Raw genomic sequence first — 27,575 nt, forward strand, 5'->3', positions numbered from 1 at the left:
GGGTCTACCAACCCGGTGTTAGAAAAGACAAGGTGTAGCAGATCAAAAACTGCAACAAAAACATAACTGAAAAGGCCAAGCAAGACTGAGAGTATATAAGAAACTCAATAGGGACAGTTTTTTTTTTTTTAATAGGGAGCTATTATGGGCCCCTTTGGACTCATATAGCCTAATAACTTGTTGAATTAACCATCAATCACAAATGTATCTCATAGAGGGGATGATCACAATCCTTTAGAAAAACTTATCAAAATAAATAATTTACAAAAATCCTCATAGACTGTAAAAGTATTTTTCTGCTAAAAATAATTAGACACTTTTTCTAAAGGATCGTGATCAACCCCATAGTGCATAACGTACATATAAATTACCTCTTTGTCTAAAGCACCAGATTGCACCAGATTGCCTATTATCATAACAACACCGCCTGGCATTGCATTGTTCTTTTGTAACTTCCTCTCCGAAACATGCGATTCTGTCATATGCTGCGACTGCACACTTCAGACTACCTGCATTAAACATACATGCATTAGTGAAAGTGTCTTAACAGTAATAAAAACGTCATATTCAAATTACATGATATATCTATTAAATATAGTCCACAAACACAATCTATCGGTGGTTTGCTTCTTAAAATGATATATGATTGCGGGCTAGGAGCGAGTGATCACAATGTTATATTGTATCATTTGTTAAAAAAGCAAACGCAAATGCTTTTTTAACTGAAAAGCTTTAAAACAAAACTTTTTGTTTCATAAGTACCTCTTTTTCAAATAGAAACTGAGAGGTCTCTGAAAACTGACACATATAATATCTCACTCACACCTTTTAAAGGGACAGTCTACTTGAATATTTTTTTATTGTTTAAAAAGATAGATAACACCTTTACTACCCATCTCCCAGTTCTGCACAACCAACATTGTTATATTAATATACTTTATAACCTCTAAATCTCTGCCTGTTTCTAAGCCCCTGCAAGACTCCTCATTGTGTTTCCTTAGCTTTTCGCTGCCAGACAGTGCTAGTGCATGTGTGCCATATAGATAACATTGTGCTCAATCTCGTGGAGTTAAGCAGGAACCAGCACAAACTGGCTGAAATGTAAGTGCAAAAAGCACTAAGATAAGGGGGCAGTCTGCAGAGGCTTAGATACAAGGTAATTATAGATTTAAAAAGGTATATTAATATAATTGTATTGGTTATGCTAAACTGGGCAATGGGTAATAAACAAGAAACATTTTCAAGTAGATTGTCCCTTTAGCAGGATAGCTTCTTTTTTCACTCTTTGTTTGCTCCTTTGTTCACTCTGAGACTGCAGCTTTTTCTAGCCTGCTCTCCTTCCTGCTTGTCTCTCCCATGCCACAGCCACTGCCCTGCCCCCCGCCTACCAGCACAGTACAGGTAACTCCCTTTGTTAACTTTCTTTCTACAGCCCCTGCCCTGCCCACCGCCTCCCAGCCCTCCCACCTCCCAGCACCTATTTAATCGAGGTTGCTGCTGCCTTACTCTGAGACTTCAGCTTTTTCTAGCCTGCTCTCCTTCCTGCTTGTCTCTTCCATACCACAGCCACTGCCCCCCGCCTACCAGCACAGCACAGGTAACTCCCTTTGTTAACTTTCTTTCTACAACCACTGCCCTGCCCCCCGCCTACCAGCACAGCACAGGTAACTCCCTTTGTTAACTTTCTTTCTACAACCACTGCCCTGCCCCCCGCCTACCAGCACAGCACAGGTAACTCCCTTTGTTAACTTTCTTTCTACAACCACTGCCCTGCCCCCCGCATACCAGCACAGCACAGGTAACTCCCTTTGTTAACTTTCTTTCTACAACCACTGCCCTGCCCCCCGCCTCCCAGCCCTCCCACCTCCCAGCACCTATTTAATGGAGGTTGCTGCTGCCTTACTCTGAGACTGCAGCGTCTTCTAGCCTGCTCTCCTTCCTGCTTGTCTCTCCCATACCACAGCCACTGCCCCCCGCCTACCAGCACAGCACAGGTTACTCCCTTTGTTAACTTTTTTTCTACAACCACTGCCCTGCCCCCCGCCTCCCAGCCCTCCCACCTCCCAGCACCTATTTAATGGAGGTTGCTGCTGCCTTACTCTGAGACTGCAGCGTCTTCTAGCCTGCTCTCCTTCCTGCTTGTCTCTCCCATGCCACAGCCACAGCCCTGTCCCCCGCCTACCAGCACAGCACTGGTAACTGCCTTTGTTAACTTTCTTTCTACAGCCACTGCCCTGCCCCCCGCCTCCCAGCCCTCCCACCTCCCAGCATCTATTTAATGGAGGTTGCTGCGCAACCGAAGGTGCGCCAAAGGCAAGCCCGTCTGTGCCCGTCCGCGCCTGGACCACATCCAGTGCCACTAACCCTGGCTCCTACAACCACCACCCCTACGACGCCAGCACCGTCCACCATCTGAACACCTGTAGATCATCTGCCTGCCATCACGCATCCAAGACGAACACCATAGGACCCTTCACCTGCCGCAACTGCGCCTTCTCCTCCCTCCGAACCACTAAACTGCCAGTCACCTCACGCGCCTTCTCCTCCCTCCGAACCACTAACCTGCCAGTCACCTCACGCAAAAACAACCGCAACCACCTCAACTGCATTCTCCTCAACACCCGCTCTGTCCGCAAGCACGCCATCGAAATCTGGAACCTGCTCAACTCCACCTCCCCAGATGTTGCCTTCCTTACCGAAACCTGGCTGAACCCCACATCAATGCCTGACATCGCCATCGGCATCCCCGACGGATACAAGATCTCCCACAAGGACCGCAGCAACCGACCCGAAGGAGGCATCGTCATCGTCCACAAACACTCCCTCCATGTCACAACCAGCTCTGACTACCACTCACCAGGCCTGGAACACCTACACTTCAAGATCCAGGTCAGTCCCAACACCACCCTCCATGGCACCCTCATCTACAGACCTCCTGGACCTCGTCCTGCCTTCTGTGACTCCATCACCGACCTCATCGCACCCCACACCCTCCCCTCAACAGACTACATCCTCCTCGGTGACCTCAACTTCCACCTAGACAACCCCAATGACCACAACACCGCCAACCTCTTAGAAAACCTTGGAACCATCAGACTTAAGCCACTCGTCAACTCCCCAACCCAATTAGCCGGACACACACTCAACCCTATCTTCTCTGCAGGCAACCACATCTCAATCAACCACATCACCAAACTCCATTGGACTGACCACCATTGCATACACTTTTCCTTCAACAAACCCACCACACACCTCTGGCAGCACCACCCACCCCGCAGAAACTGGAACAACATCACCGAAGACCAACTCCACCCTGAACAAGTGCCCCCCCAGCTACCTCCACAGATGCCAACTCCTCCACCCGCAACCTCCACCACTGGCTCACAGACTGCGCCAACACCCTCGCCCCTCTCAAGAAACCGTCCAACCGCCAACCCACCAACAAGGCTAGTTGGTTCACCCCTGCCCTCCAGGACTCCAATCGCCACTGCAGGTGATTGGAAAGGACCTGGAGATCCAGCAAGACCCCCTCAAATAAAACAGCCTACAAAGAAGCCATCACTACCCATCACCACCTCATCAAAACCACCAAGAAGACAGTCATCAAAGATAGAATCAATGCCAACATCCACAACAGCAAGGAGCTATTCACAGTCATCAAGGAATTCTCCAATCCCAACAGCGACACCATCGACATCCCGCCCTCCCAGGACCTCTGCGATAACCTTGCAATGTACTTCCACCGCAAGATCATCGACATCTATGACAGCTTTGTGCCCCAGAACTCAACCAACACCGCCTACCCACCAACCCCCACTGATACCTCACCCAAATACACCACCGCCTACCCCCCACAGACCATCTGGACCCCCTCACCACAGAGGACACCATCAGAATCATGAGATCAATCCACTTCGGAGCACCCTCGGACCCATGCCCGCATCACATTTTCAACAAAGCGGGTGACACCATCGCCCCCGAGCTCTGCAGCACCATCAACTGCTCCATCGAAACTGGCACCTTCCCGGATGATTGGAAGCACGCAGAATTAAAACCCCTACTGAAAAAACCCACGGCTGATCCAAAGAACTACCGCCCAATCTCTTTGCTCCCCTTTGCGGCCAAAGTAATCGAGAAGTCCATCAACGCGCAACTCATTGACTACATCGAAGCCAACCACACCCTGGACCCCTCCTAATCCAGTTTTAGGAGCAACCACAGCACCGAGACCACCCTCCTCGCCGCCACAGATGACATCCTTGCCCTACTCGACCGAGGAGAGACCGCTGCCCTCATTCTCCTAGACCTCTCAGCAGCATTCGACACTGTCTCCCACCTCACCCTCCGCAACCGACTACATGATGCCGGCATACACGACAAAGCCCTGGAATGGATCACCTCCTTCCTCACCAGCAGAACCCTGAAAGTTAGACTCCCACCCTTCACCTCCAAGCCCACAGAAATCAGCTGTGGTGTACCCCAAGGCTCTTCGCTGAGCCCCACTCTATTCAACATCTACATGGCCCCTCTCGCCGCCATCGCCCGACGACACAACCTCAACATTGTCTCCTATGCCAACGACACCCAGCTAATCATCTCACTCACCAGTGACCCCACCACCACCAAGAGAAACGTCCATGAAGGGCTGACAGCAGTCACCACCTGGATGATCTACAACTGCCTAAAGCTGAACGCAGACAAGACCGAAGTCGTCCTCCTCGGTCCCACCACATCCGCTTGGAATAACTCCTGGTGGCCCACAGCCCTTGGACACCCTCCAACCCCCACCGACCATGCACGAAATCTAGGCGTCATCCTGGACTCACTGCTCTCCATGGGCCGGCAAATCAACGCCGTCTCTTCTGCATGCTTCCACACACTTCACCTGCTGTGAAATATCTTCAAATGGATCCCAACCGAGACCAGGAAGACTGTCACTCACGCCCTCATCAGTAGCTGACTGGACTATGGTAATGCACTCTACGCCGGCACCACCATCAAGCTCCAAAACAGACCACAGCGCATCCAGAACGCCTCGGCCAGACTAATCCTTGACATCCCTCGTCAATGCCACATCACCAAACACCTGCGGGACCTGCACTGGCTCCCCATCAACAAAAGAATAACCTTCAAGCTTCTCACCCACGCATTCAAGGCCCTCCACAACATCGGTCCCTAATACTTGAACCACCGCGTTACCTTCTACACACCTGCCAGACAACTTCGATAAGCCAACCAAGTCATCCCCCTCATCAGGAAAACCACAGCGGGAGGCAGATCCTTCTCTCACCTGGCAGCCAAGAGTTGGAACTCCCCCCCGCTGCACCTCAGACAAGCTACCGCCCTAACTAAGTTCAGAAAGTACCTCAAGACCTGGCTTTTTTCGACTGAACTGCAACCCTCAGCGCCTTGAGACCCTTACGGGTGAATAGCCGCGCTTTACAAGAACCCAATAGATAGATAGATAGATAGATAGATAGATAGATAGATAGACTCTGCAAGGCTAATATCATTTGCATCTGTGGCATTATCAGCACAATACATCCTCAACACTCAGTGACCATATGAATGCCCTACGTATCTTGCAGCATGGACATATTTCTATAGTCACATCAGGACAACAACATCTACAAATGTCATTTTATTATATTTCATTTTTTATTTTATTTTTTATTTTTTATTGAGGTTGAAATATAAAAACAGAACAAGATTGCCGCACATATAGCCACTGAAAAACACATAGTAGCACTTAACAAGATAATTGTTACACATTGCATTACAAGATGAGTGGTTAAAGGGCCTGTGTTACAATACTATGCAATTACATATATCAGTGGGAAAGAATATTCAACTTCAGTTTTTCTTTAAGTAAATATTCCCTTCTAAGACATTGTCTAACTATGGAGTGCAAACTTCCCTAAATATATACATTGGCCTCTCTTGGATCATAGACACAAATCTAACCGTAGAGGGAAGGGTTTAGGGGAAGGATAACAAGTGTCACTCTTGGATCTTAATGGCACATTTTAAGGAAAACAACAATTTTAACTTCCTCTGGGAACACTAGAGGCCACTTTTGGGCCTACCTATACAAATATAATAACAAGGAGGAAAACTGGAAAGTAAATTGGTATATTAATATATTAATATGTTAAGAACCATCAGAATTAACTGTTTTAGACCACTTAATCACAGAAGGTGCTGCACACTATAAAAGATTATTCCCCCCCCCCCAAAAAACCCCCACAATATAACCTTAAAGCATAAGATAGGGTTTTCTTAAAAGCAGGATTTCAAATACAAATAATGGTACATATGTCTGCCATGACTCCATTGTTATACATTCAAATTCTAAGAGGCTAGAGTAAGAGAGAGGTCTGTGTAATGTAAATGCTAGGCTATGTGCAATCCCCTGTAGATAGTAGAACCAGAGGTCCCCTGATGATAAAACTAAATGTGCCACCTCGGCCGCAGGTGGCGCAGCGGCAGAAGACAATTAATATGGTTAGAGAGCAATGTGCTCAATACCGCCCTCTCAATTTATGGGACTTATACACAATAATCTATAATTGGCTCTTTGGGACCTACTCCTATATGTATCCAGAAGAGCAAGTATATTTCAGGCCTCTTGAGATACCCCTGTAACCTCCAGCTCCTGCTACCACTTCTAAAAGGAGATCTGGCAATTTGCTCTCGTGATATGGGTCTAGCATTTATAAGAATATATTGCAAGACTAGTAGCAAACTAAGTTTGTGTCCCCCTATTGGTATAACATCTGCTAGAGACACAAGTAAGATTCTCTCCACATACGGATAACTGTACCTTTATGAACCTTGAATATACGATTAGTAGCTTAGGTGTAAAATATCAACCCCTCCTAGCTCAATATATATAGATTTCCCAACTAACTTACGGCTAGATTTAGAGTTTGGCGGCCAAAGGGGTGCGTTAGCTACGCGTGCTTTTTTCCCCCCGCACCTTTTAAATACCGCTGGTATTTAGAGTTCACAGAATGGCTGGGTTTTCAGTGCGTTAGGCTCCAAAAAGGGAGCGTAGAGCATAATTTAACGCCACTGCAACTCTAGATACCAGCGGTGCTTACGGACGCGGCCAGCTTCAAAAACGTGCTCATGCACTATTCCCCCATAGAAAACAATGGGGCCATTTGAGCTGAAAAAAAACCTAACACCTGCAAAAAAGCAGCGTTCAGCTCCTAACGCAGCCCCATTGTTTTCTATGGGGAAACACTTCCTACGTCTGCACCTAACACTCTAACATGAACTCTGAGTCTAAACACCCCTAACCTTACACTTATTAACCCCTAATCTGCCGCCCCCGCTATCGCTGACACCTGCATATTTTTTAACCCCTAATCTGCCGCTCCGTAAACCGCCGCTACCTACATTATCCCTGTGTACCCCTAATCTGCTGCCCCTAACACCGCCGACCCCTATATTATATGTATTAACCCCTAATCTGCCCCCCTCAACGTCGCCTCCACCTGCCTACACTTATTAACCCCTAATCTGCCGAGCGGACCGCACCGCTACTATAATAAAGTTATTAACCCCTAATCCGCCTCACTCCCGCCTCAATAACCCTATAATAAATAGTATTAACCCCTAATCTGCCCTCCCTAACATCGCCGACACCTAACTTCAATTATTAACCCCTAATCTGCCGACCGAATCTCGCCGCTACTGTAATAAATGGATTAACCCCTAAAGCTAAGTCTAACCCTAACCCTAACACCCCCCTAAGTTAAATATAATTTTTAGCTAACAAAATAAATTAAGTCTTATTAAATGAATTATTCCTATTTAAATCTAAATACTTACCTGTAAAATAAATCCTAATATAGCTACAATATAAATTATAATTATATCTTAGCTATTTTAGGATTAATATTTATTTTACAGGCAACTTTGTAATTATTTTAAACAGGTACAATAGCTATTAAATAGTTAATAACTATTTAATAGCTACCTAGTTAAAATAATTACAAAATTACCTGTAAAATAAATCCTAACCTAAGTTACAATTAAACCTAACACTACGCTATCAATAAATAAATTAAATAAACTACCTACAATTATCTACAATTAAACCTAACACTACACTATCAATAAATAAATTAAATACAATTCCTACAAATAAATACAATTAAATAAACTAACTAAAGTACAAAAAATAAAAAAGAACTAAGTTACAAAAAATAAAAAAATATTTACAAACATTAGAAAAAAATTACAACAATTTTAAACTAATTACACCTACTCTAAGCCCCCTAATAAAATAACAAAGACCCCCAAAATAAAAAAATGCCCTACCCTATTCTAAATTACAAAAGTTCAAAGCTCTTTTACCTTACCAGCCCTGAAAAGGGCCATTTGCGGGGCATGCCCCAAATAATTCAGCTCTTTTGCCTGTAAAAAAAAACATACAATACCCCCCCCAACATTACAACCCACCACCCACATACCCCTAATCTAACCCAAACCCCCCTTAAATAAACCTAACACTAAGCCCCTGAAGATCTTCCTACCTTGTCTTCACCATGCCAGGTATCACCGATCGTTCCAGGCTCCGAAATCTTCATCCAAGCCCTATCGGGGGCTAGACATCCATCATCCGACGGCTGAAGAAGTCCAGAAGAGGCTCCAAAGTGTTCATCCTATCCGGGAAGAAGAGTAGATCCGGACCGGCAACCATCTTCTTCCAAGCGGCATCTTCTATCTTCATCCGATGAGGACTGGCTCCATCTTGAAGACCTCCACCGCGGACCCATCTTCTTCTTCCGACGACTTCCCGACGAATGACGGTTCCTTTAAGGGACGTCATCCAAGATGGCGTCCCTCGAATTCCGATTGGCTGATAGGATTCTATCAGCCAATCGGAATTAAGGTAGGAAAATTCTGATTGGCTGATGGAATCAGCCAATCAGAATCAAGTTCAATCCGATTGGCTGATCCGATCAGCCAATCAGATTGAGCTCGCATTCTATTGGCTGATCGGAACAGCCAATAGAATGCAAGCTCAATCTGATTGGCTGATCGGATCAGCCAATCGTATTGAACTTGATTCTGATTGGCTGATTCCATCAGCCAATCAGAATTTTCCTACCTTAATTCCGATTGGCTGATAGAATCCTATCAGCCAATTGGAATTCGAGGGATGCCATCTTGGATGACGTCCCTTAAAGGAACCATCATTCGTCGGGAAGTCGTCGGAAGAAGAAGATGGGTCCGCGGTGGAGGTCTTCAAGATGGAGCCGGTCCTCATCGGATGAAGATAGAAGATGCCGCTTGGAAGAAGATGGTTGCCGGTCCGGATCTACTCTTCTTCCCGGATAGGATGAACACTTTGGAGCCTCTTCTGGACTTCTTCAGCCGTCGGATGATGGATGTCTAGCCCCCGCTTGGGCTTGGATGAAGATTTCGGAGCCTGGAACGATCAGTGATACCTGGCATGGTGAAGACAAGGTAGAAAGATCTTCAGGGGCTTAGTGTTAGGTTTATTTAAGGGGGGTTTGGGTTAGATTAGGGGTATGTGGGTGGTGGGTTGTAATGTTGGGGGGGGTATTGTATGTTTTTTTTTACAGGCAAAAGAGCTGAATTATTTGGGGCATGCCCCGCAAATGGCCCTTTTCAGGGCTGGTAAGGTAAAAGAGCTTTGAACTTTTGTAATTTAGAATAGGGTAGGGCATTTTTTTATTTTGGGGGTCTTTGTTATTTTATTAGGGGGCTTAGAGTAGGTGTAATTAGTTTAAAATTGTTGTAATTTTTTTCTAATGTTTGTAAATATTTTTTTATTTTTTTGTAACTTAGTTCTTTTTTATTTTTTGTACTTTAGTTAGTTTATTTAATTGTATTTATTTGTAGGAATTGTATTTAATTTATTTATTGATAGTGTAGTGTTAGGTTTAATTGTAGATAATTGTAGGTAGTTTATTTAATTTATTTATTGATAGTGTAGTGTTAGGTTTAATTGTAACTTAGGTTAGGATTTATTTTACAGGTAATTTTGTAATTATTTTAACTAGGTAGCTATTAAATAGTTATTAACTATTTAATAGCTATTGTACCTGTTTAAAATAATTACAAAGTTGCCTGTAAAATAAATATTAATCCTAAAATAGCTAAGATATAATTATAATTTATATTGTAGCTATATTAGGATTTATTTTACAGGTAAGTATTTAGATTTAAATAGGAATAATTTATTTAATAAGACTTAATTTATTTCGTTAGATAAAAATTATATTTAACTTAGGGGGGTGTTAGTGTTAGGGTTAGAATTAGCTTAAGGGGTTAAACAATTTATTAGAGTAGCGGTGAGATCCGATCGGCAGATTAGGGGTTAATACTTGAAATTAGCTGTCGGCGATGTTAGGGAGGGCAGATTAGGGGTTAATACTATTTATTATAGTGTTATTGAGGCGGGAGTGAGGCGGATTAGGGGTTAATACATTTATTATACTAGCGGTGAGCTCCGGTCGGCAGATTAGGGGTTAATAATTGTAGGTAGCTGGCAGCGACGTTGTGGGGGGCAGATTAGGGGTTAATAAATATAATATAGGGGTCGGCGGTGTTAGGGGCAGCAGATTAGGGGTACATAGGGATAACGTAGTTGGCGGCGGTATACGGAGTGGCAGATTAGGGGTTAAAAAATTTAAATATAGTGGCGGCGATGTGGGGGGACCTCGGTTTAGGGGTACATAGGTAGTTTATGGGTGTTAGTGTACTTTAGAGCACAGTATTTAAGAGCTTTATAAACCGGCGTTAGCCCAGAAAGCTCTTAACTACTGACTTTTTTCTGCGGCTGGAGTTTTGTCGTTAGCTCACTTCCGCCACAACTCTAAATACCAGCGTTAGAAAGATCCCATTGAAAAGATAGGATACGCAATTGACATAAGGGGATCTGCGGTATGGAAAAGTCGCGGCTGGAAAGTGAGCGTTAGACCCTTTTATGACTGACTCCAAATACCAGAGGGCGGTAAAAACCAGCGTTAGGAGCCTCTAATGCTGGTTTTGACAGCTACCGCCCAACTCTAAATCTAGGCCTCTGGTAATATAAAACCTGCTGGACACATGTACTTCAAAGGGCGTTATAGTTATACAGGAGATAATGTGTGCAGGGGTTAACTTATGTAAATATGAGGTATGAATAAATTCTGGCTGAGAATGGCTATACAGAATCACAGACCTTATAGAAATATGTCCATTGAGGGTGTTAGCATCTATCAAACATCAACTAAACCTCAGGTAACCAGCGTCCTGCAGTCCATATCCTGGTGGACAATCTCCCCCCGTGAGGGGGGGCACTATGTGTAATATAATTTGTCCCATCAGTTACTCAAGGGTTTGGAATCATCAGCAAGCTCTTAATGAACAGAGCTACCCTTATAACCCAGTTCTCTTGATATATTTAGCCCAAACCATGTCGTTCATCTCGCAGCCCCCTAAACCAAAGAGGAGGGGGTTGCTCTCTCCACAGACTGTAGATCATTAGGTGCTGGTGTTTTAGCCGATTCCAGCAGGTACAAGTCGACACTTGCTCTCCGTATATGTCGGACAGGGTAACATCAGAAAATGGGGACTTGTAACAACTTTTAACAATGCGGCCATTCAAACTCAGAGGGCTCAGGACTACCGGGTATTTGCGCGTCTTGAGTAAGGGCCGATTTAGCTCTCCTGCTATAAGACCATCCATCACAGCACTATCACCGCATGTAGGAAAACACACTTCCATTTCATACCTTTCCAGGCTCAGATTGCATTGAGAGTGCGTGCGGCTCCATATTGCAGGCTGGGTCTACAGAATTCTTTCGGATCTCCTCCCTGCTTGTTTTAGCAATCTTACAGTCTTTCCGCTCCGGTCTGTAATCCACACGCTGGCTGAAGGGGATTGCAGCATGTAGCATGTCTCCGTGAGTCCCAGAGACTACCCGTGTGGGTATAAGGTTGGGCAGAGTGTTTCGTGGTTCCAGGGTTGCCGGAGTCTGAGTTGTGGCTAAGAGGGCTTCCTCCCCGATCAGGCTTAGATCAGGGCCATCCGCCACTACCATGGCATGTTCGGCGGGTGCCCGATGTGTTCCATTAGGAAGTCTCCCTTCGAGAAAGATAGCACACAGGTCCCTCTCCAGGTCTTGAAAGTGATCTTGTAGGAGTTTGCTCACTTGTGCCTCCCATCTTGCCAGGGCCTCCATTTGCACACGGTGGGTTAAATGCGATTTATGTTACAGGATAGGCACTTGCTATAGCACCTTCTTATAGTTGATGGTTCTCTGTTTCGAGTGAAGTAGGCAGTCTCAGTATGACTGCTATACCCCAAGTTAATGGGGGGGGTGCTGAATCCTCGTGGTGAGGCCGCCGCATAAGGTTCCAGCAGTCCAGATCTGGGTCAAGTTGTCATTAGCTCTGCAAGTTTGGTGTCTTTCTGTTCCACAGGTTGTAGACTATTCAAAGTTTCAGATGGTTTTAGCCGAAGTTGCAGGATGAACCCAGTAACTGGCGGGTTAGGGAAATCAAACTAAGAGCCACAGATATTGCAACCTAGCATGGCCGCTGCCTAGACACGCCCCCATTATATTTCATTTTTAATATGTGATATAACTTTCATTCACAGTGTTGTGATTGTCACTAACAGTACTGGCATTAGGAAAATCGTGTTATTAAAGGCGATCTCTTAGTCGCATCTTTCAGAGACCCAGATTACAAGTTGTGCGGTACGGCTATACCACTGAAAAATTGGTCTTTGCAAGCGGAATAGTCAGCTCACCTGTATTACAAGTCGCAGAGGTATGACTATACCGCTAGCATTTTAGCCTATAATGCAACGATCCATTCTGCACTCAAAAAATGGCTTTTGAGTGGGGAATATTCAGCTCACCTGTATTACAGGTTGTGCGGTACTGCTATTCAACTAGCGTTATAGCTTATACGGCCATGATCCATTCCGCAATCAAAGGCCAGAAGTTATGGATTTTGCGAAACAAAAATGTTTTACAAAACTCATAATAAAAATGTTACAAAGTACCCTAACACCCATAAACTACCTATTAAACCCCATTAACCCCTAAACCACCACCGCATCGCAAAAACTATAATAAACCTATTAACCCCTAATTCGCTGCCCACCCACAGCACCAACACTAAATTAAAGTATTAACCCCTAGTCCACTGCATCGCCAACACTAAATAAACCTATTAATGCATAAACCGCCAACCCACCAAATCACGACTCCCTAAATAAACCTATTAACCCCTAAACCGCTGACCCCCCACATCGCTACTACTAAAATAAATCTATTAACCCCTAAACCATCGACCCCCCACATCACTACTACAAAAATGGATCCCTAAACTAAATTAAACTTTTAACCTCTAAACCTAATACCCCCCTAACTTAAAATTAAACTTACAAAATAACTACCATCAAATAAATAAAAGCTTATCTGAGAAATAAAAAAACTAAGTACAAACTATAAAAAAAAAACTAACATTACTATATTTAAAAAAAAAAAAAATAAACCAAAAATAAAAAACTAAATTACAAAATTAAAAAACACTACAAAAAACCCCCCAACCTAACATTAGAAAAAATAACATGCTCTAAAATTATGAAAAATTTAAAAAATCTTAGATTACAGAAAAAAAAATAAAAAAATAATCCAAATAAAAAAATTAAATCTAATCTAATACCCTTATAAAAATAAAAAAGTCACCTAAAATAAAAAAAAAAACTAATCTAACAATAAACTACCAATAGCTCTTAAAAAGTCCTTTTGTAGGGCTTTGCCCTGAAGAAATCAGCTCTTTTACATAAAAAACTCCTAACAGTAAAACCCAACTCCCAAAATAAAAAAGACCTAACTCTATGAAAACCCAAGATACCCTTTGCTTTTGTGTGGGCATTCCACTTAAAAGGGCAATCAGCTCTTTAGTGCCCATTAAAAAAAGCCCTAATCTTAAAAAAAAAACACACAAAAAAACAAAAAAACAACAACTAACACTAACCCCAAAATAGGTACTCACCATTCCTGAAGTCCGGCGGTGAAGGTCATCTTCCAGGTGGATCCATCTTCATCCAGCGCGGGGACATCTTCTTTCTTCATCCCGGTGGCATGGAGCAGAGCAGGAACAGCAGAATTCCAGCATGGAAGAACCTCTTCATGTGATCGTCCGCCACACAAGGTATTGGGGTACCTTGCATTCCTATTGGCTGAAATATTCAAATCAGCCAATAGGATGAGAACTGCTTAAATCCTATTGACTGTTCAAATTATATGCTATCGGCTGCTAGCAGGGGGTGTCAATCATCGTATTGGATTGGGGTGATTGCAGTCCGCCACCTAAAAGGTGACAGAGAGGTTAAGGAGCAGTGGTCTTACGATGAGCCGGAAACTATGGGGGTAGATAGTAGAATTTGCTGCTTTTTTTGCAACCCTAACCTTAGTAACATTTTTTTAGATCTAACTGCATAGATTTGGGCTTCTGCAGTTAAGACAGACAGGCAGACAGTCCATGTGAGAGTAAAATCAACCTCATTGGCGGACATGGCCAGGGCTGAAATGTTTCACTTTTCTACCAATTCTAGACTAATAAAACAATTGCAGTAAATGAGAAGGAAAATAGGATTTTCCATATGCTTAAAGGGACAGTCTAGTCCAAATTAAACTTTCATGAGTCAGATAGGGCATGCAATTTAAAACAACTTTCCAATTTACTTTTATTGTTAAATTTGCTTTGTTCTCTTGGTATTCTTTGTTGAAAGCTAAACCTAGGTAGGTTAATATGCTAATTGCTAAGCCCTTGAAGGCAAACTCTTATTTCAGTGCATTTTGACAGTTTTTCACAGCTAGACAGCGCTAGTTCATGTGTGCCATATAGATAACATTGTGCTCACTTCCGCAGAGTTGCTTATGAGTCAGCACTGATTAGCTAAAATGCAAGCCTGCCAAAAGAGCTGAAATAAGGCGGAAGATTGCAGAGGCTTAGATACAAGGTAGACACCGACATGAAAGTGTATTCATATAACAGTGTTGCTTGTGCAAAACTGCTGAGGAATGTGTAATAAAGGAATTATCTATCTTTTGAAACAATACAAATTCTGGAGTAGACTGTCCCTTTAACTATATGTATATTCTATAAATGTAAAAAGATAGATACACAGACAAACAGACATAGATACAGATAGATAGATAGATAGATAGATAGATAGATAGATAGATAGATAGATACCAAGATACATAGATAGATAGATACAAATACAAAATTTGGTTTTTTAGCACACCTTACAAAATTTATATACAACATCTGTGAGTGCTGCCAATATGACCTAGTAATTACACAAACAAAGAGGTATTGGCGCACATCAATTTTCAAAAGCACAACATATTTTTTTGAGCTGCTGCAAAAAAATTGCCTGCAAACAACATCAAGAGACAACTATTCTTTTTAAATAATATTGGGATCTTAGTCACACAATATGGCCATATTTTGCTTAGCCAGTCACCACTTACAAGGTGCCCCAATTAGACTGGTCCTACTCTACAGTCCTTTTGCCACAGAGGGCTGAATCATTCCTGCTTTTACTCTCCATAATAGAATGAGACTCCCTGGTTTTTTATTCACAACTATTACACTGCCATGAGCACACCTGAGCTTGGGTGGGGTGCTTAAACCAATGGGAGATGGTCAGTCTCCCTGATTATTTTTAAATACAAATACAAAATTTGTTTTTTTAGCACACCTTACAAAATTCATATACAACATCTGTGAGTGCTGCCAATATGATAGATAGATAGATAGATAGATAGATAGATAGATAGATAGATAGATAGATAGATACCGAGATACATAAATTATAGATAGATAGATAGATAGATAGATAGATAGATACCGAGATACGTAAATGATAGATAGATAGATAGATAGATAGATAGATAGATAGATACAGAGATACATAGATAGATAGTTAGATAGATAGATAGATTAATTGGAACTTGAATCACCCATCTGAAGGTCTGAAAATCCATGGCCACAGCCAATAGCCAATGCTATTGTCACTATGAAGAACATCTTGCTTGCCATGAAAATGCAACAAAAATAACACTGAATAAATTATTAGATTTATATCCAAGCTGAAATATTTACAAACGCTTGTTACTGCAGTGTCATAAGACAACACAAGCTAATGACTTCAAGCTACTAACCACATGAATGGATAAATATGTATTAGCTTGGAGCTCTGTGAAAGTGAGATCACAGGATAGTGGTGAAAAACATTTTCTTTAACCCCCGCCATGAAAAGGAACTTCAGAGAAAAACTTGCCCAAAATACCGAAGAAATTTTTAGCATTTTTTTGCTATCACTCCTTTTAAACATAAATACAGCCTTGTTTATTTGCTAATTAAAACATTTAAACAATATCGTTTTTATAAATAGACATTAGATAGTATTGTAGTGTAAAGACTTCTGTCCCACCTGACACCTCCCACCAACCTGATCACTCCCAAACAGCTCTCTCTACCCACTCTCTTCACCACCATCATATATATATCACATATGCCTTTAATACATATATGCCTTTAAAAGAATAAGTTACTAGTTTCTCACTCTGCTTTCCTGTTCTCTGTTTTAGCAGATGTTCTTATCTAGAAAGAGGGGATGTTACATTCCAATGGGAGATGGTGACAGGCACTAACCTGAGGTTGGTTATGGGAATATTTGCTTGTTATGATAAACACTTATTTTGCTAAAATAATGTTAAATGAAATAATATGATTGATATAAAGTTAGACATGCCTTCTAAACTGAGGGTTTAATTAGAATTGCTAAGCTAAGAGGGAGTGAGAGTCTGCAGGGAACGTCTTAGAGACTTGTCGGATTCACTACCTGTTTTCTTCTTAATGCATAATGAATCTCCGTGTCATTGAGGTCACATGCTTGCTTGCCATTGAAAGCCATTTATGCCTTATTCAAAACTCGAAGATAAGTCATGTGCTTAGAGGGGTCTATTTATCAAGCTCCGAATGTTTCTGGCGAGCCTTCAGGCTCGCCAGAAACACAAGTTATCAAGCAGCGGTCTAAAGACTGTTGCTCCATAACCTGTCCGCCTGCTCTGAGGCGGTGGACAGACATCACTGAAAATCAACCCGATCCAATATGATCGGGTTGATTGACACCCCCTGCTGGTGGCCGAATGACCGAGAATCTGCAGGGGGCGGCGTTGCACCAGCAGTTCACAAGTACTGCTGGTGCAATGATGAATGATAAACTGCTGGTGCAATGCCCTCTCCACCGATGCTTGATAAATCGAGCCCCAATGTACGCTACAGAATTAGAGCTAGATTACAAGTGGTGCACTAATAATAGTGCAAGCGCAATAACCAATATCTCTTGACCACGCTTGACTTCATATTACAAATCCATGTTTTACCAGAGAAGGGTTAGCACGCCGAACTTTGCTTTAGTGCAAATTATACTTTCAATGTATATTGTGTGCTTGATAAATAGCACTCATATTACAAGTGGAAAGCTATAGATTGTGCATGAGAGAAAGACAAAATAGCGCTTGAAGAATTAGCATGGCCTGATACTTGATGTAAACTGTATGACTAAAAATAAAAAGCTGCACAAAACACATCAAATACATATTAAAATAAAGTAATACACTCACATACATGCATATTAAAAATAATATATATAAATATATATATTTATAATTCTACATGTATTAACAGGGATTTAAAGGGATATGAAATATGACAAGGTATTGGACTGTGAATGACTCAAAAGTGCATACATATATATATGTTTGTATATATGTGTGCGTATTTGTCTGTGTGCATATATACAACCCTAATTCCGAAAAAGTTGGGACAGTATGGAAAATGCAAAAAAACTAATTAAAAAAAGGTAGAAGATTACAAGTTATGGGCGCAACGGGGTGCAAAACGAGCGCAACAAAAGTTATTTTACACTCCATTGCGCTGCCATTACAAGTTTTCAAAAAGCCGGCTTGTGCGTTTGATATGGTTGCATTGAGCTCCATACAGCACAAAATACAAGCGCTGTTTTGACGTGCTCATGCTCGCTTTCCCCATAGACATCAATGGGGAGAGCGGGTTAGAAAAAAACACCTGCGATCGCGGAATGAAAAGCTCCGTAACTGTCAGGTTCCATTCAGGTGATGTGTATACCTTTAAATCTTTCCCTATAATTTCCCATACAACCCTTCACCACTTGCCAATTAATGTTTAGCTGTGTAGCATTGCTGCATGACTGAACAAGCTGTTGAAAACAGTTCCGGCTTTAACCTAGCTGAAAGGCTAAAATTCTACAGAATCTCTCCTTCTGCAGTGAAGGATTAAAGTACAGACCCTCAAGATACAATTGGGGTTTCTACCATTCCTTCCAAGGTTTGTGCTCTTAACTTCAAGCTCTAGAAAAACTACTACTGATATTGATGCAACAACGTCCTCACTGAGGATTTCCTTTAATACCTCTCATCAGGGCGAACCTCGGACTGACTGCCTTATGCTATACCGTTCCTCATAGAACTCCTACCTGTCAACCACTCAAAGGAATTACAAGCTTTATCAAGTATAATTGTACTTAGAGACTTACCTGTACATATCTAACCTCTACTACAATATACGGACAGTGCCGCACCCTATACTACGTCACTCTCATAGGATATAAAGAAAGAGCCTGTTGTACTACTAGGGCACTAACGCCCTTTACCCTACGTCAGACACAGAACGGTTCTCTGTAGTTAGCATTGACACTGTGCAGACTCTCTGCTTCTACCAGTCACAGTAACCTAAAATAAGAATTCTTCTAACAACCGAAATGACGTTTACTTTATCCTAGACCGTGTCTATGGTAACACTCAATTACAGCTTCTGAACTTTTAACTTACAAGGCTGAATAAGCCACGCCCCCAAGAAACGTCATTCAGAACAAACAGTGCACAGGTTGATACAAGTACTTACTCCTGTAACATACTAACAAGAGCAACACACTCATATTACAACTCTTGTTTCTCTTTTTTCTCAGTTTAGATTAGAACAGAAAACCTGCAGTTGTGATCCAGAACTAAAACTCCTCTTCACAAAGATAAACTCCAGCTGCCTGACAGTAACGCAGCCCCATTGATGTCTATGGAGAAAAAAAAAAGTTACGTTTAAACCTAACACCCTAACATAAACCCCACATCTAAACACCCCTAATCTGCCACCCCCAACACCTACATAAAGTTATTAACCCATAATCTGCTGCTATCCATTTCGGTGCCACCAAAATAAATCTATTAACCCCTAATTTGCCACTCCTGATATCGCCGCCACTATACTAAAGTTATTAACCCCTATTCCCCTGCACCCCAACATCGACCACACTATAATACATCTATTAACCCCTATTCCACCACTACCCGACATCGCCGGCACTAAATAAAGTTATTAACCTCTAAACCTCTGGCCTCCCACATCACTACCACTAAATTATTATTATTATTATTATTGGTTATTTGTAGAGCGCCAACAGATTCTGCAGCGCTATAAACAAAGGCAGAGTACAACAAAACAATTATAGGGATCAAATGGGTAGAGGGCCCTGCCTAGTGTCACACTGTTAAAGTCAGCTCTTAAGAAGGTGATCTACAAACAGCTGGACTCTTAGGCTTACATGCTAAGGGGTTCAGGAGATAGCAATGGAGGAGAGGAACTGGTATAAAGAAAGGTTAGGTTAACTTTAACATAATTAAAATAAAGCTAAATTAAAGGGACACTGAACCCAAATTTTGTCTTTCCTGATTCAGATAGAACATGCAATTTAAGCAACTTTTTCATTTACTCCTATTATCAAGTTTTCTTCGGCTCTTTCTATCTTTATTTGAAAAAGAAGGCATCTAAGCTAAGGAGCCAGCAATTTTTTGGTTCAGACCAATAGACAGCACTTGTTTATTGGTGCTGTCCAATCAGCAAGGACAACCCAGGTTGTTCACCAAAAATGGGCTGGCATCTAAACTGACAATCTTGCTTTTCAAATAAACATACCAAGAGAATGAAGAAAAAAGGAGTAAATTAGAAAGTTGCTTAAAATTGCATGCTCTATCTGAATCACAAAAGAAAAAAAATTGGGTTCAGTGTCCCTTTAAAGTTACAATTATTAACTATATAATACCTATTTAAAACCTCCATTCCGCAATACCCCTTCACTCTCCTAATAATAAATGTATTAACCCCTAAACCGCCGCTCCCGGACCCCGCCGCACCTAATAAAGTTATTAACCCCTAAACCGCCGCTCCCGGACCCCGCCGCCAGCTATATTAAATGTATAACCCCCTAATGTGAGCTCCTACCCTGCCGCCATCTAAATTATCTACCCCCTAATGTGAGCCCTTTACACCGCCGCCATCTAAATTATCTACCCCCTAATGTGAGCCCCTTACACCGCCGCAATCTAAATTACCTACCCCCTAAAGTGAGCCCCTTACACCGCCGCCATCTACATTACCTACCCCCGCCGCCAGCTATCTTAAATTATTAACCCCTAATCTAATCCCCCTACACCGCCGCCACCTATATTAACTATATTAACCCTAATTATATTAGAGTTAATATAGTTAATATAGTTATTATATTATATATATTAACTATATTAACCCTAATTATATTAGGGTTAATATAGTTAATATCGTTATTATATTATATATATATATATATATATATATATATATATATATATTAACTATATTAACCCTATCTAACTCTAACATCCCTAACTAAATTATTATTAAGATAAATCTAATTAATATTATTAATTAAAATATTCCTATTTAAATCTAAATACCTATAAAATAAACCCTAAGATAGCTACAATGTAATTAATAATTACATTGTAGCTATTTTAGGGTTTATATTTATTTTACAGGTAACTTGGTATTTATTTTAACTAGGTACAATAGCTATTAAATAGTTAATAACTATTTAATAGCTACCTTGTTAAAATAATTACCAATTTACCTGTAAAATAAATCCTAACCTAAGTTACAAATACACCTAAACTATCAATAAATTAAATAAACTACAAATATCTAAACTAAAATACAATTAAATAAACTAAACTAAATTACAAAAACAAACACTAAATTACAAAAAATAAAAAAAGATTACAAGATTTTTAAGCTAATTACACCTATTCTAAGCCCCCTAATAAAATAATAAAGCCCCCCCAAAATAAAAAAAATTCCCTACCCTATTCTAAATTAAAAAAAGTTAACAGCTCTATTACCAGCCCTTAAAAGGGCCTTTTGCGGGGCATGCCCCAAAGTTATCAACTCTTTTGCCTGTAAAAAACAAACACAATACCACCCCCCAACATTACAACCCACCACCCACATACCCCTATTCTAAACCCACCCAAACCCCCCTTAAAAAAACCTAACACTACCCCCCTGAAGATCTCCCTACCTTGTCTTCACCCAGCCGGGCCAAACTCATCATCCGATCCGGGCGATGTCTTCAATCAAGCCGCAGAGAAGTCTTCTTACATCCGGGCGATGTCTTCAATCAAGCGGCAGAGAAGTCTTCTTCCATCCGAGTGATGTCTTCAATCAAGCGGCAGAGAAGTCTTCTTCCATCCGGGCGATGTCTTCAATCAAGCGGCAGAGAAGTCTTCTTCCATCTGGGTGATGTCTTCAATCAAGCTGCATCTTCAATCTTCTTTCTTCGCTCCTCCGACGCCGAACATCCATCCTGCACGACGACTTCCCGACGAATGAGGTTCCTTTAAATGACGTCATCCAAGATGGCGTCCGTCGAATTCTGATTGGCTGATAGGATTCTATCAGCCAATCGGAATTAAGGTAGGAAAAATCAGCCAATCGGATTGAACTTGAATCTGATTGGCTGATTGAATCAGCCAATCAGATTTTTCCTACCTTAATTCCGATTGGCTGATAGAATCCTATCAGCCAATCGGAATTCGACGGATGCCATCTTGGATGACGTCATTTAAAGGAACCTCATTCATCGGGAAGTCGTCATGCCGGATGGATGTTCCGCGTCGGAGGAGCGAAGAAAGAAGATTGAAGATGCGGCTTGATTGAAGACATCACCCGGATGGAAGAAGACTTCTCTGCCGCTTGATTGAAGACATCGCCCGGATGGAAGAAGACTTCTCTGCCGCTTGATTGAAGACATCACCCGGATGGAAGAAGACTTCTCTGACGCTTGATTGAAGACATCGCCCGGATGGAAGAAGACTTCTCTGCGGCTTGATTGAAGACATCGCCCGGATCGGATGAAGAGTTCGGCCCGGCTGGGTGAAGACAAGGTAGGGAGATCTTCAGGGGGTAGTGTTAGGTTTTTTTAAGGGGGGTTTGGGTGGGTTTAGAATAGGGGTATGTGGGTGGTGGGTTGTAATGTTGGGGGGTGGTATTGTGTTTGTTTTTTATTTTGGGGGCTTTATTATTTTATTAGGGGGCTTAGAATAGGTGTAATTAGCTTAAAAATCTTGTAATCTTTTTTTATTTTTTGTAATTTAGTGTTTGTTTGTTTTTGTAATTTAGTTTAGTTTATTTAATTGTATTTTAGTTTAGATATTTGTAGTTTATTTAATTTATTGATAGTGTAGGTGTATTTGTGACTTAGGTTAGGATTTATTTTACAGGTAAATTGGTAATTATTTTAACAAGGTAGCTATTAAATAGTTATTAACTATTTAATAGCTATTGTACCTAGTTAAAATAAATACCAAGTTACCTGTAAAATAAATATAAACCCTAAAATAGCTACAATGTAATTATTAATTAAATTGTAGCTATCTTAGGGTTTATTTTATAGGTAAGTATTTAGATTTAAATAGGAATATTTTAATTAATAATATTAATTAGATTTATTTTAATAGGAATTTAGTTAGGGATGTTAGAGTTAGATAGGGTTAATATAGTTAATATATATATATATATATATATATATATATATATATATATATATATATATATATATATATATATATATATATATATATATAATAACGATATTAACTATATTAACCCTAATATAATTAGGGTTAATATAGTTAATATATTTAATATAATAACTATATTAACTATATTAACCCTAATATAATTAGGGTTAATATAGTTAATATAAGTGGCGGCGATGTAGGGGGGTCAGATTAGGGGTTAATCTATTTAATATAGGTGGCGGCGGTGTAGGGGGATTAGATTAGGGGGTAATACATTTATTATAGGTGGCGGCGGTGTAGGGGGATTTAGATTAGATGCAAAAGAGCTGATTACTTTGTGACAATGCCCCGCAAAAAGCCCTTTTAAGGGCTGGTAAAAGAGCTGATTACTTTGGGAAAATGCCCCGCAAAAAGCCATTTTAAGGACTGGCAATAGAGCTGTTACTTTGGGGCAATGTCATGCAAAAGGCCCTTTTAAGTGCTGGTAATAAAGGTGATTACTTTAGGGGGATTAGATTAGGGGTTAATGTATTTAATATAGCTGACGGCGGTGTAGGGGGATTAAATTAGGGGTTAATGTATTTAATATGGCTGGCGGCGGGGTAGGGGGATTAGATTAGGGGTTAATGTATTTAATATAGCTGGCGGCAGGGTAGGGGGATTAGATTAGGGGTTAATAATTTTAATATAGTTGGCGGCAGGGTAGGAGCTCACATTAGGGGGTAGTTTAATGTAGCTGGCGGCGGGGTAGGAGCTCACATTAGGGGGTAGTTTAATGTAGGTGGCAGCGGGGAAGGAGCTCACATTAGGGGGTAGTTAATGTAGATGGCGGCGGGGTCCGGGAGCGGCAGTTTAGGGGTTAATAACTTTATTAGGTGGCGGCGGGGTCCGGGAGCGGCGGTTTAGGGGTTAATACATTTTTTATTGTTAGGATAGTGAGGGGGGATAGCGGATAGAGGGTTAGACGTGTTGGGCTATGTTTGGGAGGCGTGTTAGACAGTACAGGAGATTTAATAACTTAGTCAGGTTTTGTAGGCGCTGGCAGTTTCTAAAGTGCCGTAAGTCACTGGCGAAATTTGTACTTACGCAGATTTCTGGACATCGCTGGTTTATCCGACTTATGGCACTTTAGCATCTGCCGGCGGGGTAAATTGGATAGCTCGAGTTGCAAGCTGAAACTACGGGCGGCAGGGGTTCCCTCGCTTGCGACGCAAACTAAGATCTATATTGGATCGCGCCCCCGATGTTGAGGGTCCAGCACCAACTTCCATATCTGTAAAATATTAAAGCAAGGTTTGATATCATTATTACTAATTATAACTTTGACACAAACAATCAGACATATTTATTGTATTTGGTCAAGGTAAAAACATATTATTAAATAGTCATGTGATTTCATGGTTTATTAAAATGTATGTATAAATGCGCAGAAATTACATCCTAGTTTTGATTTGGCAGAATTGTATTACTATATTTTTAGAATTGTATTAGTATATTTTTAGAATTGTATTAGTATATTTTACTTTTAATTTTTATCTTATAACAATTTAATATTATCTTGCTATTATCACTTTTATTATAATCCTAGGTAGGTTCACATGCAACTTTCTTAGACTTTGAAGTGTGCCTCTTATGTTTAGTCCAAATTAAACTTTCATGAATCAGATAGGAAATGCAATTGTAACAACTTTCCCGTTCACTTGTAACATCAGATTTGATTTGTTCTCTTGGTCTTCTTTGTTGAAAGTTAAACAGAGTTTGGCTCATATGCTAATAATTAAATCCTTGAAGTGCAAACCTTATTTCAATGCATTTGGCAGCTTATCACAGCTAGAGGGCGTAATTTCATGTGTGCCATTCAGATAACGTTGTGACCATGCTGTGGATTTACAAGTGAGAGGGCACTGATTGGCTAAATGCAAGTCTGTCCAAAGAAATGAAATAAGGCATCATTCTGCAAAGGCTTAGATACAAGCTAATGACAGAGGTCAACTGTGTATTATAATAAATGCTCTGTTTATGGAAACAAGTGGATTTAGAAATAAAGGGGTCATCTATGTTTTTAAAATAAAAAAATTATGTTGTTGACTGTCCCTTTGAGTCATTTTATATATTTTTGCATTGACATCAATTGTTAGACATTTAGCTGTCATTATTTGTCTATTCCTAGTATAGATAATTTTATATTGAATATTTAAATCATGATACTGTATTTTTAAATATTCAAATCAAAATAAATGTATATATTTGGTCAACATGTAGAAAGTAATGCCACTGTAACATCTAACTCATGTTCACGTCTCTGCGCAATTTTTTCTCGATGTGCATTGCGCAATAATTAAAAGTGTAATTGTGCACCTGTGATTATAAATACTGTATATTTGGATCTAGAAGTGTAATAGGTATATTTTATATATGTTTCTAATATATTAACAATTGTGTTTATTACGAAATTTAGATATAATGTTTACAAATATTTAATGATGCAAAAAATTGTTTACATGTTATGTAGTAATCGATATTCAATTAATAAAATGGCGGAGGATAGGGAGTTCATGGATACTCACTTCCGTTTTAGCTCTGTGAGGTATAATCGTCACTGCGCAAGAAATATACTTATTCTTATATGATGTTTGATGAATCTAAACTCATATGTATATCATCCTAGTTAATGTATGTTGAAAATATGAATGTATACACATTCCTAAAATGTATACTAAAAGATACAAAGATTATATGAAGTATAATGTTTACCTGGTTCAGCCTCTGTCCCACTTGCTCCCAGGTCACCTATGTGAGGAGCACTGGCCTCCGGGTTGGGAGCATCAGCTGGGGGCTGAGAGCTGGTCGAGGACCACCCATTTGCAAATGAGGAGAGGAATCTGATTTTGAGGAGCGCGTATAAAGTCTCCTCATGAGGCTTATGGAATAGTTTCCATGGGGGTGAGCCATGAGCCTCACCTCTCCGACAACAACGAGTCCACTCCTTAATGAGGCCAACTTTTTTTTGCAATCGCAAACTCATATCTGCGAATCTTCTACTCATTGCAAGGGTGTCCTCTGGAAGTCTGCCACTTAATTAGCTGTGATTGCCACAGACATCCAGATGGCATTTTATTCTGCCACAGTCGTCAATCTCCTCCGACGAGCCCCATAAAGCTGCAGATAATGCTCCTCCACCGCGTAGACCAGTGCCGCACTTTCCTCTCTGGTGAACCTGGGAAGCACCATGTTGGCACACAAGGTAAAGAGAACTGAAAAAAATGTCTACGTGCAATGGACTTTTATATGAGGGAGTAAACATGAGATACACCATGGGACATGGTATCTGTACATCTCATTGGATTAAATAATGTAATCTTGTTAGTATGTCTGTGAGGCCATACTGACTCAAGTCATGTTTGTGTGATCAACTCTGATTGGTCTTACTTAATGGTTCATGGGTTAATATCTTTGTAACTTACATACACATACGCCCTAGGGGTGCTATGACTACATTTGGCATGTAGACATTTCTTTATCATTTATGATAATGGAATGCGTATATGATTCATAAATAATATACTGCATCCGTTTACTATTATGCTGTTTTGTTTACATTTTACTGTTGAAATGTATTTTATTTAATATTCATAAAGTAAATATCATCCAGTCAGATTAGTAAATGTTTATTTAACCATGTCTGGTATAATTTAACATTTCAAAGTTTAATATTGATCAATAGATGTGTAACATTGTTCAATCTTTTTTGAAATAGGTTGGTAATTTATTCTTATCCAGAATGTTAATATTGTATGTATTTGTTTTCTTTTAAATAAATAAATATTGTGACTTATTGTCAAGTATTTGGAGTGCTTCATATTTAATGTTCTTACAATCACAACTATGCGTATTGATTGTGTGCTAAGTGACAGTGTGTGAAGTTATATTTAAATCTAAAGATATGCGAATCTCGTGTTGAAAAACACGTTTACCAAGCTAACATTTCAATAATGGTGAAATGCTTTTTTTGTATATTTTATACATTGAAGGGACATGAAAAACAAATGTTTATTGTAATTGTTTAACACTATTCAAATAGAGCATGTATTTCTATTAAATAATCACAATTACTTAATTTTTCTAGATAACTTCCTTCTCCTGATATTCTTTTTTGAAGGAACAGCTATGCAATACTGGGAGCTATCTGAAGACATCTGGAGAACTAATGAAACTAGGCATTTGTGGCCACCCACAAATCAGCAGATACCTCCCAGTAATGCTTTGATGATCACCAAAGTAGATCTGATTTTCCACCAAGGATACAAAGAGAATGAAGCAATTTAGATTATCAAAGCAAATAGTACCCTTTTTTAAAATATGCTTTGTCTAAATACACATTTCAAGCGATTTACAAGAACAAAAAAACTTTAAAGATGTTTAAATTTATATTATTGTAATTATTAATGATTAATGCATGTAATACACACTATTATAATAGTAAATATGCATAGGCAATGTTGGAAGAAAATAAGATTTAGATGAAGTAATGTATTAAAACCACACATGTAATAATATTAGTCTAGCCACTGTCAAAGGTTATATACATTT

The 27,575-nt window shown here is 40.3% G+C and overlaps 1 protein-coding gene across 1 annotated transcript in view; it reads right to left on the reverse strand.

Annotated features, from left to right (window-relative positions):
- The window catches only part of LOC128651498 (putative gastrointestinal growth factor xP4), a 34,675-nt gene extending 18,580 nt beyond the window's left edge, over positions 1–16,095 (reverse strand). Inside the window, exons 1-2 of the mRNA XM_053704533.1 lie at positions 16,017–16,095; positions 372–509 (exon numbers count right to left, since the gene is read on the reverse strand). Of these exons, the coding sequence (XP_053560508.1) occupies positions 372–509; positions 16,017–16,095 (217 nt within the window). The remainder of the gene's footprint in view (positions 1–371; positions 510–16,016) is intronic.
- Between the last annotated feature and the right edge of the window lie 11,480 nt (positions 16,096–27,575).

Source organism: Bombina bombina, chromosome 3 (genome assembly GCF_027579735.1).
Source record: "Bombina bombina isolate aBomBom1 chromosome 3, aBomBom1.pri, whole genome shotgun sequence".
NCBI classification, from domain to species: domain Eukaryota; kingdom Metazoa; phylum Chordata; class Amphibia; order Anura; family Bombinatoridae; genus Bombina; species Bombina bombina.